The following is a 19,230-nucleotide window of genomic DNA, read 5'->3' as shown; positions in this document are numbered from 1 at the left end:
TAACCATTTGGTTGGATGAGTTGTAGCAAGTCACCGTCTTATTGTGATTTTCTTCATTAAATGCACGTGGTTAGAGCGAATGACGACGATGACACTTCAAGTGATTTTTGTTGTTTAACAATTCATTAATGTGTGCAAAATTGTCTATATGGCCGTTAAAAATCACACGCATGTTTCGGAGAGACATCCACAAACGATTATATATATATTTGTATAATTTTTGAATTTATTGATGCGGAAAGAGTTGTGTTTTTTTTATTCTTTCGTTTTATTTTTAATCTTGATGCCTGATAAATACATGCACACATGTTGATGGCGATGATCAATATAGATTTCGTTGTTGTTTGTGTTTGACAATGTTGGTTGGTCGCAATTCGTAGTTTGTAGTTCTGATTCTCTGGAAATGAGCATATTTTCTTTTGTGCGAAAGAGAAATCCGATCGGTGTGCAATACACCGAAATCAGCATTTATCGTGTATGCTTATGTGATCGTGAATTCGTTTGAAGAGCAACCGATAAATGCGTAAATAAGTAGAGTGAGTTTGAATATTCAATACGATGACTGTATGCGGTGGACGATTTTTGTCCCCATGTATTTGTATTTCCAGCATACCGAAATGACTCATTTTGCTAATGAACGCGTCAATCGAACGAAAGAAATGTGCCAAAGAGTAAGAGAGATGGGCAACTTTTTTGCCGTTTGCTGTTAATTCATTTTGCATGTTTCTACAGTGTTCGTTTCCAACATGTTCTTTCCGCATAAAAGAAGAATGAGTGCTTTCGTTGGTTGTGTGTTGCGATTGTGTCGGATTCTTATGCTACGAACACGCTATGCACTCATACACATCAGTGAATGGTCTCTCTTTCTCTTTCATATCACATCACAGCACCCATTCTCGGGTATGGTTTGTTTGTTTGTTCGGTCGTTCGAAACGCAGAGGAACGTTTCGTCGCTTCTTTCTCTTGACACTGAGTTTTGTGCGCGCGCATCCATCAGTTAAACTTGGTTCATTCACGAGACTGGACATGAAAAAAAGCACTCTCCACTTTACGAAAAGTAATAAAAAAATATTCTTAAACATATTCAAATTGGTCAAACAGTCGTTGAAAATTGAACACGATTTCTTTAAAAGAAATTTTTATAAAAATTTTCGGTGAATTTTTATCTTTATTTTTTTTTGTTTTGCTTCATTTCAAATTCAAAGTGATCGGGATTTCTTTTGTTTTCTTAATATCTGTGAAAGAGTTACTTATTTTGGTCAAATTTTGGTTACGTTTTTATTTTTATTTTTATTTTTAGTCTCTTCGGTGTTGAGATTTAAAATTTATCATTTAAAATAAAAAATTCTTTTTTCGTTTGGTGAGCTCAATTTTGATTTGAATTTTATTTGGCGCGTTATAAATACGAGATAGCATTTCCGGGGCTAAATAAAGAATCATTATTTAATAAATCCAGAAATGAACATGCATTTATTAAACGGGCTGAAACATATCTTTAGACGAACAAATGTATTAAAATTTCGCGGTTTGAACGTTAACATTTTCATTTGGCATCGCAGCAAGCTGTGGCAAGTACGCAAAAACAAAAAACAATCAGAATCGGTCGCATTCGAGTGAGTTGAGATGATGTTGCAATCGACAGACAAACAAGACTTATACACAGTATGAAAAAGAAATGCGTCATACAGCTAAATCAACGGACACCAAGAGAAAACTGCAAAGTGATTTGACGACAGCAGACCAACAGCACAGCACAGCACAGTCGACGTTCTCGCATTAAGTTTTGAGTTCTGTACACAAGAGCAACGTAACGGTTCATTAAATTTTGCTTCACGAAAGAAAGAAGACGCTTTTTTATTCGCCATTATTGGGTAAGTGAACGGCACCAATATATTTATTTTATTTGCAACAATACATATTTGATATTTTTACGTAGTTGAACAAGAAAAATCACAGGAAAAAAATATATAAAACGAACAAATTGAAATGGCACTTTTAAAAATTAAACGAAAATGTTGGCACATTTTTTTCTTGGATTTTTATTAGTTTTTGTTTTTTTTCTTCGCTTTATAATTTATGCATGCAATAGATTAAGATTAGCATTGAAATTGATAATAAAATATTTAACGGTCGGAAAACTAATTGAATTCTAAGTAAATGACACCAAAACGGACAGACAAAAAAAAAACACGATGTACGTCCCATTTTTAGTAAATACATGATTCAAGATTTATCATTTGTAGTTTTATATTTGCTGCGAAAAATAAACATTCATACAGATGTTGAATTTAATAAAAAAAGAAAAAAATACCGAAAATAAGTCGAAGAAAAAGCATGCTAAACCAATATTATTTTGGATTAAAAAACATTTTTTCGTTCGTAAAATTGTTCATTTCGCAAATGTGCAATGCTTTGTTGGTTCAATTGAAGAAAATAAAAACACGGTACGAAAAGTGCTAGAATGAAGAGCCATAAAACATAAAAATGTCGAGACAAAGAAAGAGATGAAAAGTGGATGTATTGGAATGATTTGTAATGTGCAGCAAAGAACCGGCATACATACACGCGCACACTCAACCATACAACGAGTTCAAACTCTGGTTCTTCGATTCGTTTCAGCTGCTGTTGCTGCTACCTTTGGCGTTGTTGTATTCTTATCGAAATTTCATCCGTTCTCATGTATAAATCGCCTACATCTGCCTGAGCACGTTCAAATTTCATTGCGACGTTCATTTTATTCTTTCCATTCACATTCATTATTGCAATGCTTGTTCAAGGAGCTCACAGAAGACGAAAAAAAAACATGACCGCTCGAATCAATAGTGTTGATCGCAACAAAAAAGATCAGCTTTCAAGTAATTTTTAATGTCTATTTAGAGTTGGTTGCACAAACTGATCTCTTATTCGTTTATATATTTTTTTTTATCAAAAGCATTACGTGGTAGTTGAACGCAACCACAAATTCGGTGCATCACTTCCTTTGTTTCACCCTGGTTGTCTGTCTGCCAAACTTCAAAAGATTGCATAGTTCTTAGTGAGTACGCGCAATAAGATAAAAATATTTTCGGTTTTCATTTTGAACGATTTTTTTTTTGGAAATCACCGTTTCTGTGGTTTTAGTGTTTTGCATGTGTAAAAATGGCATTGTTACGCGCCACGAATGAACAAAAAATGAGTCTGTTGAGCATCGCTCTCATCATGTTGTAGTTACATGTCGCCTTTTGTTATGTTTGGCTGCCAATCCGTTCTCTTCGTCGATTTGTTGTTGTTGGTTTCTTATTTTGTTTTCTTGGTTTTGCTTTCGCATATATTTTCCATCGATCACTTACTTTGCCCTTTGTATCATCGTTTCCTTTTATTTCCTCGTTCTTTCATCGAGTCTGCATTTTGTCGAGTCGCGAGCATTTAGGCGGTAACTTACAGTAATTTTCAGAGTAATTTGTGTATGAATAAAGAAAGAAAATAAATAAACTTCATTAAATTTGGCATCGAAATGCAACGCCAGCAATATGGCTCTTTCGACGTTTCACTGCACGGAATGCCACCGTTTTTAATACTCCCAACACACCAACTCATAATAGCAATAATTACATGAGACCATTCCAACAATATAACATCTATACGAAGGAGAAAAAAACACACACTCATACGATACACCCAAACATAATAAATGCGAATCGAAGGAAAATGCCGTTGCTTTGAAAATAATTTAATTGTTCTGACAACACACTGCAAATAATTACAACTTATCTTCTTTAGCATCCTGCCGAATTTTTTTTATTTTCGATGCGTTTTCGGTTTTTCTCACACGTTTCGTTCTTTTGTGTTGACGTCAAGTGTTGTAGAATTAATTTCTATGTATTTCATGGCATTTCGATTCATTGTATGAAAAGAACGAGTGAACGAATTGAAGATAGAGTGAGAGCGAGAGAGGGAGACACAGAAATATATGATCAACATCATTTTGACAAAATGGCGTACTCGTTTTTTTTTGCAACATTGTAAACTCCTTGCATTGTGCGCAGTTGATATTTGTAAACTGCAAATTGGCTGAGTGTAGTAGCAGACACATGTCAAAGATACAATGGAAAAATATCAATTCCAGCAGAAGTCAATCTCCATCTCTATCTCTCTTTATCTCCTTTTCTCTCATCTCCCTTAACTAAATCTCAAAATAATACGTAGATTGATTTACATATATAAACTATTTATTCAAAAAAAAAAAACTCGATCATTCGGTTGATTTTATTATAAAAATTATCAAATTTCATAAGCCTTACCCGCGCATAAATTACCCAAGTTGATTTGTGTGTGGTGCTGTTCAGCTGGCCCTACAGCATCCGACTATTCTGGTTAATTTTGTTAATGGTCGTAGTTCCTTTTGAACGTCTGCGTTTTTTTTCCTCTGTTAACTCATGATCGGTTTATTTCATGGCTTAAATCAATTCCCATTTGTCATTCGACGCAAACAAAACATGAATGAGTTTCATCAAAAAAAAAAAATGAGAGAAAAAAAGGCAAAAGTCACAGTGTGCCATATGTCGAGCGTTACAGTCGGCTTTACAAACGCACCCGAGTACCCGATAAGAGACCAAATTTCACATCCCAAATCGCAGATGACATACTTTTGTATTTCGTAAGCCCTGTGTTTTTTTTTGTGTGTGTTTATTTAATTTCGTGGCATTTCATTCTACTCTCCATTATAATAATAAATAGTAAGAACAAAAATGAACTCAATAAACACTTGAATTTTTATAAAGTTTGATAAGTCGGATTCGTTCTTGGAATCACATGATTTATCTTTGGACATGAGATTTCGGTCAAACTGTACGAAATTATGTGGCATTCCGATTTCATAACAAAAAGGCACAAATGAATTGCCATTTTCCAGACGCCACATCATTTGATTTTATTTTAATCAATACACATATAGCATATTGTACATGCGATCTTTGAAGATAATTTGTATGCTCTACGTTATTATTGTTTTGCTTTGGTCTTGTTTTATCATTATTTCCAAACTATAATTTTTAATTAAAATGCCGATATAAACAAAGATACATCTGCAATTCGGTTATTATTGTAACACATCATATGTGCGCACGTGTGTGTATGTATGAGTTGTTGGCTCATTGCGCCCATTTAATCATCACATTCGCAATACTTGTGTCTTCAATAATATAATTCACATTAATTGTCGTAACCAGAACTAACTCGAGAGAGCGACAGCGACAGAGATATGATTGAGAAAGAATGTGTCTTGTCGGCGCGCACATTTACTGTTCCAACGAAAAGCAGGCAGCCACACAAAGCAAATCGCACTGTGTGAATGTGATGAGGCACACAAAAAATACTGAAACAAAAACGACCGTATAAATCGTGCAATAAACTTAGCAAATACTCGCGCGTTAAACTATTTAATCTATGGTGTTTTTGTTCCAACCATAAGTTAAGGTCAAACTCTGTAAGTAAAATGGTTTAATGCACAGAACCAATGCTAGAGACACCGTTCATTGGAAATATTTGTTTGACCATTACCACTTGTATATTTATCTGTTGGTCCGCGTGGTTTCGCACGCATGTTTTATATAAACTTTGTTTCGAATCTGGCATTACAAATAAATAGTTTGGTAACAAAACAAACGATCGCATCGCCATAATACGCAAGCCTTTCTTTTCACCATGAAGCGCTGAGCATCACAATTGATTAGCGTTCATCCCAAAGCGCACACGGTCTGGAGCGTGTTCGTGCACATACTTCCCGAGATTAATCTTTCGAGAGTTTTATGTTTATTATTGCGCGTGCGCGTTCATACTTTTTTTTCCGCTGCAGTCATCCAACTTTCAATATCTACGTGTCTAACGGTTGTTCACAATTTAATGATGACTTGAGCTCTTTCGTCGAATTATTTCAAAATGATTTTCAAATTAAGGTACATTAGTCCAAGTAATTTACTCATAAATAATAATGTATTCAATCCCATCTCGAGAAAAAAACAACAACAGATACATGAAGAACAGCGCATTTTATTTTTTGATGTTCCTTCTGCCATTTGAATCAACATAATATGCGCAGAAAAACACCACCACCGCCGCCACTTACCTTGACACAAAAACTGATTAATTTGCCAAGATGCGATCAAAATGTGTGTGAGAGAAGAAAAAAAAAGCGCTGAAATTGCTCGAGTGTCAAAGATTTAAATGTATGCATATTTCCGTGGTTCATATCATAGTCATCAGTTAAAATAATAAAACCAAAGAAAAAAAAACTGTTTACGAATTAATTTATCTGCGACTGAAGACGATCTCTTAAATCGTGCGATTGATCGAGTTCCAGCGATAATAATTTACCTGAATCGATATTTTCATTTGTTCTTTTGAGCTCGTTTGTCTGTTCGTTGTGTTATATATTTCCAATATATTTGATGTTCGGTTCGTTTTGGTCGGCTGATATCGTCTGTTGACCGCAACTTGGTTGGGCTCTATTGTTAGCACACATACATATATTTTGCATTGGCCAAGAATGTGCACGTTTCAATTCTAAGAACCGTTCACTCGCCCAAGAATAAATTACGCTGAATGTTTTCCTTTTCGTCGGTTTTCGTATATTATATTCTAACTTCGACCACATCAAATGATTTCGAATGGTATGTGTTTTACAACTGACCGACTACTTATTAAAAACTATATATGCGAAAAGTTGGTTCACAACCTATAAAAAAAGGCTGATGTCTGGAGCCTCAAACACCACAAAAAATAAACAAGTTTCTCTTGTGTGCCGCACAATATCTGTCGCTTGAAACTTTCGAGACTCACAGCAGAAAAAAAAAACCGGAGCGTTTGTTTAATCTTTACCGATTTTCCTTTACGCTGAATCGCATTAGAGCCATAAGATATGCTTTTTTAGTCTACCAATTTTTTTTTTTAATATCTCGATCGCTTGCCCCTGAAATGATATACATCGGGGGGATATGTCGACAAAGCGTGATGAAGAGTACGAATCGCATTCGATGATGCATTCAATAATTACATAGCATTATAGGCGATGCCGTTCGTGTTGAAAATGAATTGGTGCAAATATTTTGTTGATTGGATTGTGCGGATCGTTTCAAGAGAATTAGAAAGAGACCTTGAATATTTTTGGTGTCAAAACCCCTAAGTTTCTCACAACAACCAAGACCAATGCTTGGATGTCGCAAATCACCATTCGATTGATTCTCTTGCTTCTTCGTTTTTTCAAATACACTCTCATCACATTCATGCCGCGGGCAATTGTGACAATTTTTCATTCACATTCATTAGAGTGCTTGAAAAACAATTCAACTGTTCGTCAAGAGACGTTCATGCGAATTGTGTGTTTTTTTTTTGCAACTTAGTCAAATTGAAATGATGAATATTAAATACGTAAATGCTTCATTTGACGCAGTCAAAACAGCTGGTCAAGTAATTCCATTTCCTCTACACACACTTTATGTATATTATAAACGCATCTATTTAATATTTGATGCTGATGTGTTGCACACACACATAACTTAAATAGGACAGATGCACGATCGAAACCCAATTGACGACAATTCATATATACAGCAAAAAAAAAAAAAAAAATTGGAAAAAAAGTTCTTCAATATATGTGCGATGAAAAAAACGTCAAACGATTAGAATAATGTGGAAATGAGCAACACAAACAAAATAGTATGCTGTCGAGAGACATAGAAAAAAAAGAACCGATTACATGGTTGTTTGTTAGTTGAAGTCGTGAGTACAATGAAATCATAACTGTAAAATCGTTTGTCGCACAATCGCAGCAATCCATACTAATTTCACTGAAAAGTCTCTGTGCCGTTTGAGCACACCATTCTCAGTTTGGTTCAACAGTGAAAAAAGCAAGAAGTTACACAAAACAAACTGAGAATTGTGAGATATGTTTGAACATCTGTGTTTACGTTGCTTTTGATCGCGATCGCCCAGCACTTTATTATTATTTTCAAACGCATCGATTTGGTATACATTTGTAAAAAAAATAGGGAAAAAATCGACTCAATTGTACTCATTTCCGTGGTGATTTCAACATTTCTCTCTATCACATTCTATGCCCTTAAACATCATACACATACACATTGTTTTCTTGCTCAAACAGCTTTGTTGATTATCAAATCAATCGTTACACGCTTGTATCTCATTCAAATTTGATTATACATTTACAATTCCATACTTCAATCAACTTCTTTCATATCGATCATCAGACACATCGAAACTCTTCGAATTTTTTTGTTGCTTCACGTTCAAGTACTTGACTCTATGGAAACGTTGTTGATGATTTGTCATCAATCATGGTTTTTATGGCCATTCAATTGTACTTTTTTCTCAATTTGAACATTCGGCGAACATAGACTCCCATTGCATCGATTTCATTCGAACAAAAAAAAATGTTTGTTCAATTTTCACGACAATTTCAATTAGTTGTGACAAACGACAGTGGGATATCCATCGCCAGAAAATACGATGAGTGAAACGAAAAAAAGAAACGATTGAAGAACACAAAATCATAATTGAACTATTGATTGTTCATCATAACCCATAACAAGCAATTACACACTGAGGTGAAGCATTACATAATGCATGCAGAAAAAGAGACCAAGAAAGAGAGAGAATGAAGTCGGTACTAGACACATTCGATAAAAAGAACCCGTTATATTCATTCGCGTTGCTTTCTCTGCGATTTAAGTTTGTTCTTTTTTCTCTCTCTCTTCATTCAACTTCTTTTTCTCCTTCTTCGGTCTTTCGTTCGATTTCTGCTTTTATTTCGCTACATCGTTTACAATTTCTTTGCGCTTATTTCATTTGTTATTTCTGGTGTTGTATGCGCTTACTCTTTGATAGTATTCAAATGTCTTTGAACTCAAAACGATCTTGCAACGTAACAAACACTCATTTTTTCTCTCTCTGTCTCTTTAATCATCGTAAAGCACGATGGTAAAAAAGCAAATAATGGCCGAAAAACGGCCATACAATCGTAGATATTAATATATTTTTGTTGATGGCACATATAAAATTGCCCATTTAATCTAAAATTCGAGGCGATATGAAATGTCATTGCCTCTACGACTTGCTAATAACTTCTTAAAACTCGGAACAAAAAAGTAATCCTCATTCATTCATTTTGTTTGCATTCATTAAATGAAATTATCGCTTGGGGTGCGTTGCCATTGCATCATCGTTAATGGTCACATGCATTTTCATTTTGCTGATGAATAAAATGTACCGTTGTTATTTTCACCTACACTTTCCGCACCTATCCATACATGTTGATGGCTATTTTTTATTTTATTTTTTCATAATGCGGCTTAAGTTATTATCATTAGATGTCTTGACATGTGAGTCACCTTTGGTTCTTTTTCTCTCTCTTTCTCTCTGCCAAAGTAATTTGTTGCCGCAAGCGTAAAACTCGTTTCAAAATCGTGTATCATTATCGCTTTCATAATTAAATCCAGATTTATTATTTTGGAGCAATTTGTTTCGTCTTCACACATGATGCGTTTCTTTCGGGTTTTTTTTTTCGTTCAAATTGACATTCCATTGACCTTTGCGTGCATCATATATTTTCTTCGTACAATAAAGATGTCTTATTATCGCTTCATTTTACTTAAGACTCATCAAATTTGTTGCATTCACTCGACAATTTTATGCGCATGCAAAGTATGTTTCATATCAAATTTCGATTCATATCGAAGAAAACAGTGCATTTTCAAACAAAACAAAACAAAAAAAGTGTTTGCCGAATGTACCAGATGATCAAATTTCATGTGATCTTGTGAGGGAATTTGATTGGTCCACAGAATTGATCACGGTATAATATTAAATTTCTTCGAACAAACATTTTCATTATGCGACGCAGACGTGTCCTTTACTGAAACGCTTCAATTAAAATGGTTATGCCTTGAGGATAGAACTTCAAAGAAAATGCTGGTATAAAAAAAAAATCATCGATAATTTTTTTTTTCAATAACCATCATTTATTTATATAGAATCTATCGTAAGTGCATTTTCTTTTGGCAAGTGGCTTTGAGCAAGACGCGGAAATAGGTTCACATTTAAATTCAATCGATTGATTCATAAAGATTTTGGTCGGATGTGTTTGTGTATGTGTGTATGTGTGCGCGAGCGATCGAGCTCCTTCGTACATAGGCGCTTCAGATCATCGCTATAAAGAACATGGGCTTTCAAATTGAAGCATCCTACATGTGAGCGCAGTAAATATGCAAGAGCTAACAAAGGTATGGCTTGAGAGACAACCGTAATGTGCAGGCAACTAGAAGAAGAAGAAATGCCCACTAACAATCAGCACAATGAAGGAAAATAAAATGCAAAAAAAAGAAACCGGTTTAACATACCATACAATTTTCGACGAAAGCGTTTTGTATTTTATTTCAATCAACAAAATATCTTCTGTTTTCATACTTTTCCATTAGGTGATTCTCTTTTGCTCCACGTTTCGTTACAAATTCTCTATACGCTATGCAATTCGCTCTTTCTCCTTCATGCTTCACCATCATGCGTGATGTATGTCTCTCTTTTTCGCTCTCTCTGTATGTGTGTGTGTGTCTCTTACTGAACCATCTCTTTCTCTGTAGGCATAAAATGCATCCAGAATCTTAGTTCACTGCAGCTAACTAGTGAATGACGTTCATTTGCAATATTATTACGTTCTAGTGGCATTTGTGTGATCTGAAAACATTCATTGTTGTACCGTGTGCAGTTGATAATACTCTTGAATAGCACATCTTGTCAAAAGAGCAACCAAGTGTGCATAACTGGGGAAAAAAAGGTCGAGGGACAAGTTCCAGTGCAAATTAGATGCAAATTGCAATGTAAAATTTATTCTGACGGTGATCATGAGCAGCTTTGTGCAGAGAAACACACTTGAAATCGTTTCAAATGTCCAAAAGTAAAGTTCATCAACAAACTGCTTTTCACAATAATCACTAAATAACATTTCAATCGTCGTTATTCATGGCATATGCAATTTAAGTGACTATTGACCGCAAAATTCATTCAAAAATGATTCTAGAAATCGATAAAATTTGCAGTGTGTCAGTGCCGATGTGTTTCATTGTAAAGGGTTTTCATTTTTTTTTAAATAAGTTTTTTAAGCATTTTCAGTTCGAATACGAAGTATGTTTTAGTTAAGCTATACACGCAGGATGGGACAAGGTCAATGTTGTGATGTTTTTACTAGAATATTGCACTTGTCCCGGCCTATGTGTGTTGTCTTGACAGTCATCGTTTACTTCGTGGGGTGCAGTGTTTACACTTTGATGCAATTGATTTAGTCTCTCTGTCTCTCTCTCTTTTTCTCTGTGTATTCGATTTCGAGCCTATTTACAACTGTGTTTTTTTTCTTCATTTTATTGCAGGACACGCTTTGCAGACCGATGATCAATACCAAATGGCAACCAAGATAAAAAATTGACCTGTTGGCGTGAAATTCATATTGACAATGTAAGTACGCATGGTTTATTCACACATTGCAATCGCATGGATGAAAAAAGTTCTCTAATTCATAAATTCAAATGATAAATGGGCAACAAATCAACACGCTCAATGCATTCGTAGACAACATTCCAAAGGCAAAATGACGAACAGCATTAATTATCTCAATTCATTCTATTTGACGATGATCAAGTTTCAAAATGAGCGCCGAACGCAAGAGACAGCACAAAATGAACGAAGAATGAAAAAAAAAAACAAATGAATTCTTCGCTGAAAAAAATAAATCGTAAGCATCAAATAATATTCTAAGTAATGCCTAACGTTTGCTCATCTAATAAAGTAGAATGCTCTTCTGTTGCCATTGTACTTTTGCAAACGTAAGCGTATTCGTGTAAACCATTATCGCGATTTGAATCTGGGTGGCAATTTATAATAAACACCTTTCTTCTGTACAATTTTCATAAATGCACGATACGCTTTGCTTGTTATAGTTCAGGAAAAAAGGGAAGATAAACAAACATCGAATACAGCTTATTCCGAACTTTTACTCGGCGTCTCCACCCAACGAAGTGCTTTAGTTTGTACACGTGCCATCTGGTTGTAGGAATAGTAAACTTTCATTTTATCGCTTTGTTTTGAAAAAGATTGCCAAAACTATTATTGAAGATTGAGTTTATCAATCGAGAGCCATGTGATTTCTTTTTAGTACGTGCTACGGCAACGTGTTTATTGTTCCTTGATTATTGTTTCAATTATTGGTTTTTGTGTAGTTTTCCATATGAGAATAAATAAGAAGAAGAAGAAGAAGAAAAAACTCGAAGGCAGTATATAGGTAGTAGTTTTATTTATCTTTTTGATAAAATTTACAATCTCAATGTGACTGATTCATTCCCAAGGGACGGTTTATGTGTACAAAATTCGTCAAGTTTCATATTTTATCATGACGAACAGAGAGGTGCCAATAGCAAAATCGTTCTTCTCTCAAGTTCAAAACTGTGAAACATTCAATATGAACCCATTTTTATTTGTTTTAACACTTATATATTCTTTTTTGAATCGACATTCTGTAGAAATTTATAAACAATGTATGGCTTCAAAATTATTAGTTTTAAAACTTGTACGTCCGTCTGTTCATAAGAGACTGAAAGAAAATTTCCATGCAAATTTAATAACAGACTAAAAGCAAGAAAAAAAAGCAATTAACGTTCGAAGAACGAACACAACAAAAAAACGTTCCACAGACAAATAAACAATCAGAGTGAAGAATATTGTACACATTAAAAGCGTTCGCAAGACATGAAATATAAAATGTAAGTTTAATATTATTTGTGTTTGTCTTCCATAATAATCTATATTTGATCCTGATATATATTCATTGCGAACAGATCAGATTGATAAACGTGAAGTTTTATTCATCATCGTCTGGCAGCGTATACGAGGATAGTAAATTCTTTTAGCACTTTATTGAAATTGCTTTTCTATAGTAGTACTTTTTATGATTCTCACTATAGTGTGTGCATCGTCTTTCATATGGACATATATGTGTGTCGAAAAACAACTAGTTTGCACGGGTAGATTCTCAAGTCTGTATGGATAAATGAACTTTCATTACTTATCTGCGTTCATCATGCAACGTGAAAAAAACACACCAAACAACAAAAAACTCATACTGAATCGTAAACTAAAATTCAGTTTTATTACAAAGAGTAATTCGACTTTTGCCAGTCTCAAAGGAGCAGAAATGTATGAATGTATGTACAAAGAAAATATTACACATATGCTCCAAGTAATTGTAAATCTGCGTAAAAAAAATGTCGCTCAATTTTTACGACATATTGTGAAATTTCGAAACCGCATCTCATTTCGTTTCGAATTTTAAAATGGAAAAAATTCCATAAACAAATAGTGAATAGTAACGCTTGCCAGTTTTGGTTTTTATCTCACAATATGGTATCGTAATCATTGAAACCATCTGTAAACATGATGCAAAATAGTTTATTTGAATATAATTTACAAAACTAGAACCAGAACAAAAAAACATCCACAATGCCCACATAGAGACTTACAATCTAAATACTGGCATTCAAAATGCAGAAAAAATCAGTTATTTCACTACTACATGCTCAAACCGAAAACATTTTTTGATGTTTTTTTTTAAAAAACCATAATTGATTCGACTTCATAATGGCCTCGGATACATATATACGAATCTTACATGTTGACAGTGTGTGTGCGCACGAGAACGAATGATGCGGTTCAAAATAAATAATAATAAGCAAAAAGAGAAATAAAAAAAAAAAACTTTAATTGAGCATTGGAATTTATCATTTCGGCACTGACTTCAGCATGGATTTGAATTCTATCTCTTTTTCATGTTCAATGCCCTGCGTCTGCGATTCAACTGATTACTCCTGCCAGACCAATTTCAACGAGAAAAAAAAGCTTAACATATATAGGAAAACATCTTAAGTTATTCAGCTTACATTCGACATTACACAAGAAGAACATGCACACTCTGTATATATGTGTGTACAACTAGTTTTATTTTCAAATAGATTCAACAAAAAAAAAAACATTTTTTGTTTTTTTTTCTTTCTATTTTCATATAATTTGTGAGTATTATACTACACACTGTGTGCTGCAATACATTCGCATCAACGCTTATACGTACGGCACTCCGTGTCGATATATTATTAATATTTGGAGCCAAGAAAAATGAAACGAACATAAGTATAATAATATAACGTAAAAGCGAACAAAAAAAACTATTGAATTTGTATAAAATAACAAAAACGAAAATACGAGCACATAGAATATAAGCTGTCATTAGTATAGTGAAGTTTCTTCTCCTGTGTATCCACATTTATGAAATACATCTAAAGCAATACCGTATGCGAATGCGCGCGCTCGCTTTTACGTTCTTCGTACACATTTCGTTGCGAATAGATATAATACACACAGTTGTGTACATTCATATATATATATATATATACACCATCAAAGATATAAATATATATATGCATGTGTATCGTGCCGTATATATTTTAAGCAAGCACTTTTGTACACTTTAACAACGACCAACTAAAAAATAAATTTTTTTATTTCACTCGCTTCTATGCGATGCGCTTCATATTCGTCTTATCGTATCGAGAGCTAGAGTCGGTTGTCTGTGAGGAGAATAATGAGCGGTGAATGCTTCATATCATGTGAACGTATTAGTTTCACGGTTGCCAATGCGAATGTATGATGTATATTTAAAAAATTTGTGTATTTTTTACTTCTACTGTTCCCGTCCGTTCGTTCGCTTTTCAATGTTGTATATTGAAAGCGGCATTTATGTGTTTGAGTGTATGGTATATACATTCGACTTGTTTAGTGTTTAGTGCTGCTAAAAACATTGAACAAGTCAAAAGGATTTTTTAACGTCGCTTAAAAATATCAAGAATTTTTCGTGAATTTCGTTAAATTTTGGTAAATTTTTCATACGTACAACATTTGAATGATTGAATTATTATTATTTTATATTTTTAATAATACATCATAAGATTACGAACACACCATATTACGAAATTTGAATTAATGAATATTCATTTGGGATTTTCTTCAATATTTTAAACGCAGATAGAATTGATGCGGCTTCAAAGACAGGCGTTCAGTTCATCATCATTATCATCAAAGTCACAAAAACATATAGTTCTAATTTAAAAACGTTTGAATAATGTATAAACAACGGCGACCAACAATGAACGATTTGGATGTACAGTTAATAAGAGAATTTGCAATGCGTCCGATTATCTATAACAAGAGCACACCATTTTTTAAAAATAAATACTTGACCGATGCAGCCTGGCAAGAAATCAGCGCCAAAGTTGGAGGCGACGGTGAGTCATTTTAACCGATTTTTTATTTTGTTGTTGTCGTTGTTTTAATATATGAGTTTGCAAAATTCGGTACACAATGTGCTTCACAATGACATTTTTTTTTAAATTGTTGTTTTTTTTTTAAACCAACATTTCGAAAACAACTGATATTCGGTGATTTCCGTCATTTCTTGAAGAGGTTTTTTTCCCCACAGTAAGAAATAATGATTACAGAGTAAAACAAATATTTGTATACACACAAAAAAAAAACTTTAAAACCAGATAAGCAATTTCCAATAGACTAGGTCGAATTGAATTGAGTTCGTTGTTTTTTCTTCTTACAACAACTAAATTCAAAGGCTTTTGAGCGTCGAATAAATGTCGGATTAAATAGCTCATGAAAAGTAAATTCTCATTTGCACACAGGCAAATTGGCGTTAGAAAAGACGAACGCAAATACAAAGAAAAATAAAATTAAGATCGTATTGCACAGAAAAAAATGGCTATGGAATACGATTTAAAATTTGCTAATGACTGTTTTTCGCGTCATTGTTTATTTAATATCGCTGGAACTATCTAGCAAGTCTAACTATATCCATACGATGTATTATATATTACCAATGTATTAATCCATTTATTATAATCGAATGTTGTACACAGAAAATTGTATTTCAAAAAAAAAAAAGTGAACAGAGAAAGAAAGAAACGTAGCTCGTAGAAGCAAGAGGAAAACGAACAGCACAAAAAAATTAAGTAATAATATAGAAAAAGAGAAGAAATGAATAATAAAGCAAGAGAACCTTTAAGCAGCTATAGCAGCGTAAAACAACAAAAAATAATAATAATAACATAAATAGACAAAAAAAAATACAACAAAAAAATGTTATATACATATTTCTGTATCGGTTATGAACGAGAAGCAAAACACAAAAAATAAAAAGATAAAAAAAAATAAATAACTATTAAATACACAGAGAGAGGCAGAAAGACATACACTAGCACTGCTGTATGCCAGTATGTAACAAGTACGCGCAAAACAATAGATAGCTTGGAAATTATTTTCATTTGTATGTGCTCGAAAACTCACATTAAATCCATATTTCTGCATAGAAAACGAGCCATAAGCCTCAAATAGTTCAAAACCGACGTAAAGAAAACAAAAACTTTTTTTTATAAAATAAATTTGTTTTTGTAAATCACATGTGGATGTGTATGCGTGCATGTATGTGTGGATTTTTGTACCTACAATAGAGCTAGCGTTTGTATGTATATACGGGTATGCGCATCTTTGTTTATAAGAAAACGTGCGACAGTATTGTTGTGTGTAATGTGCCTATAGCATGTCGTCAACGGTGTAGAGGTAGTTTTTCACATGACATTTGCTTAGATTCTACTCCGCATATTCTTAATGCATTGCATGCCTTCAAAATAATACATTTAAGATTTATATTAAAATGACATTGAATCAATACATTGACAGCATCGTTGATATTGGACGAAGGAGCGAGCATCTATCCATGTATAGAGAAGTTTATGTGAATAATAAATTGCTCCAGATAATAAAATATGAGACAATAGAAATATTTCTTATTTAGAATACAAGTGGAGGCGCCCCATTTATTTTTAATTTGCATATGTTTTTACTTACATACCAAAAAATCGATTTTGCATATTGATTGGAAAAATAATTTCGTATTTTTTTTTTTGCGAGACAGTGGTTCGAGTTCGGGATCGCATTAATCAGCTTCGCAATCGTTATAATTTGGAAAAGCGTAAAGTTGATTTGCAAAAAGCCGACGGCTATTCAAATGCACGTTCAACCTGGCCACTATTTGAACATTTACGATTTTTGGACGATCACATTCGACCGCGAAAATCCTACAAAGCACTGGGACGCAAAACACGACCTGTTGGTAGACCACGGCGCAACAATTTTTACGATAATGATTCTTATGTAATGTTCGATGACCGAGGTACCACCCAATATGCAAATCCAATCGCATTGTACCAACAGCAACAACAACACCATCAACAGCAGCAACAAAATCAATTGCACCCAGATCAAAGCGTAAAAATTAAAATCGAGCCCGATTTAAATAGGACAACTGACATGGAAACAACTGCCTACCACAGTGAATATGACACGTAATAATTGGAATTATCTGTTTTTATGCACCCAATTTCTAACTAAGTTCGTCTAATTTTACAGAGATGGCGAAGCAGATGGCAACTATAATGAACGAAGTGAACAAAGAAGCAACAGTGATGGCGACCATTTTATTAATCCAGCATCTTTTTTGTAAATATAAATATTCAACTGATTTAATTTTGTAAACGCATTCTAACGATTACTATAATTGTGTACATTATAGGGATGAAAATGATGATAGCATAACGGGAGATACAACTAAACAGAATGGTAATGCACAGAATTCGAATGCCACAAATCCAAATGTAAGAGAATCATTGATCAACACACAAACAAAAAGTCCAACGATTGATATTTCGTTACGAGATTTGAGGTCCATGAGGCACCAACCGCCGCCGATGACGAACGGTGACATTAGTCAAAATATTACCGCGAGTCAAACGATTGCACTAGATTCCGAATCGGAAATGTCAACGCATGATCAATCTTATAAACATAGCACACCAAGAAATCCATCGTCGGCTAAATTTGAAGCTTTTGGTAATTTTGTAGCGACATCACTTGTTGATTTACCTGAAACGAACGCCTTGGAACTAGTAGAAAAATTCACAAGCGAAATAGTCAAAGCATTGATTTTATCAAAGACAACGAATGCAGCATCGGTTGAAAGAGAATGAAACTTTTTTTTATGCCATATTATTGTTAGAGTACTCTCATTCTTATGTCGAGCAATTGCGATCATTTCAGTATTAAATATTTGGAACGTTTGAATTGACAGCAACATTGGTTTCTTCTTCCTACCGATTATATTGTTATTTTTTTTTTTCATTTACAATTTGTTTTTTTAAAAAACAACCCATATCTTCTTCCAACACCCGAAGAATCCTAATCACATTTTTATTTAAATGTTAAAACCTAGTAATATTAATACATTCATTGAAATATGTTCATTTGCATTTAAATTTACTCCAAAATGTAGAAATAAATAAAGACAATTATAGTAAAATACAATGAGCATTTTTCAGCAATTTTATTTCGTTTTCAGTGTATCCGTGAACCATTAATCTAATTCCATTACATTGGATGCTCAATATTAAGACTACGCTTTGCTCATTCCTGCCCTACTTGGATGGCATGCAAGAACAAAGTACCAACTATACTGATGGAACAAATGGTTTTTATATTGTAGGACGTGTCTGGTGCCATCTGCTATATTATAATGACACATTGCACTAGTCCCGGCCTGCAAAAAGATTCCATATACAACTACTTCATCACAAAATAATCAACTCTTGCGTTCTGAATGCGGAAATGCCAAATGAGAAGAAGACATGTCGACTGGAATGGAAAAATTCTAAATTCTACATTGAAAAAATTTAATTTAAAAAATATTCTGATAAATATTATTTTTTTTTTCAAAGGTTTTATTTTTCACGCATGTGGTTTGACAATTTTACTGTTATTTTTTTCATGATAGATGTTTAGAAATGCTGAGTCAGTATTGACGCACACCCTATGTAAATCTAATACAAATACGAAAACAACTTTTGAACAACTGGTGAAATGTAATTTACACTGATAAACTTTTTGGAATGGTTTTTAATTTTTATTTTTAGGTTTTAACAGACGTTTCGTATCGTATCGCAGAGTCAGTTATAATTTATAACTTATAAAGGTGTAATGAAAGATCATTTACATATACTTCGTTTAAAATTATAGAATATTATCTTC

At 33.6% G+C, this 19,230-nt stretch overlaps 1 protein-coding gene across 3 annotated transcripts; it reads left to right on the top strand.

The window, feature by feature from the left end:
• The first annotated feature begins 1,389 nt into the window (after positions 1 to 1,389).
• Positions 1,390 to 18,306, top strand: LOC116348876. Of its 3 annotated transcripts, XM_031780060.1 has the most exons (6): positions 1,390 to 1,871; positions 11,415 to 11,499; positions 15,112 to 15,371; positions 17,066 to 17,495; positions 17,560 to 17,649; positions 17,723 to 18,306. In XM_031780060.1, the coding sequence occupies exons 3-6, from the start codon at positions 15,209 to 15,211 to the stop codon at positions 18,174 to 18,176; spliced, it is 1,137 nt and encodes a 378-aa protein (XP_031635920.1). In that variant the 5' UTR covers positions 1,390 to 1,871; positions 11,415 to 11,499; positions 15,112 to 15,208; the 3' UTR covers positions 18,177 to 18,306. The 3 variants fall into 3 exon arrangements, with proteins under 3 accessions (XP_031635920.1, XP_031635923.1, XP_031635921.1); XM_031780063.1 differs by lacking the exons at positions 1,390 to 1,871; positions 11,415 to 11,499 and adding an exon at positions 12,946 to 13,241; XM_031780061.1 differs by lacking the exons at positions 1,390 to 1,871; positions 11,415 to 11,499 and adding an exon at positions 14,846 to 14,961.
• The last annotated feature ends 924 nt before the right edge of the window (positions 18,307 to 19,230 follow it).

The sequence above is a fragment of the Contarinia nasturtii genome, unplaced genomic scaffold (assembly GCF_009176525.2).
Source record: "Contarinia nasturtii isolate CC-2019 unplaced genomic scaffold, AAFC_CNas_1.1 Cnas_scaffold_2678, whole genome shotgun sequence".
In the NCBI taxonomy this organism is placed as follows: Eukaryota; Metazoa; Arthropoda; class Insecta; order Diptera; family Cecidomyiidae; genus Contarinia; species Contarinia nasturtii.
The sequence above is the reverse complement of the archived record's forward strand: the minus strand, read 5'-3'. Positions and strand labels throughout refer to the sequence as shown.

What these genes read in the sequence shown, in the direction of transcription:
- LOC116348876 (XM_031780060.1), top strand. Translation starts at nt 15,209, where the DNA reads ATGTATAAACAACGGCGACCAACAATGAACGATTTGGATGTACAGTTA. An exon ending in TACCACAGTGAATATGACAC is followed by an intron (nt 17,496 to 17,559) that starts GTAATAATTGGA and finishes CTAATTTTACAG; the next exon opens with AGATGGCGAAGCAGATGGCA. An exon ending in ATTAATCCAGCATCTTTTTT is followed by an intron (nt 17,650 to 17,722) that starts GTAAATATAAAT and finishes TGTACATTATAG; the next exon opens with GGATGAAAATGATGATAGCA.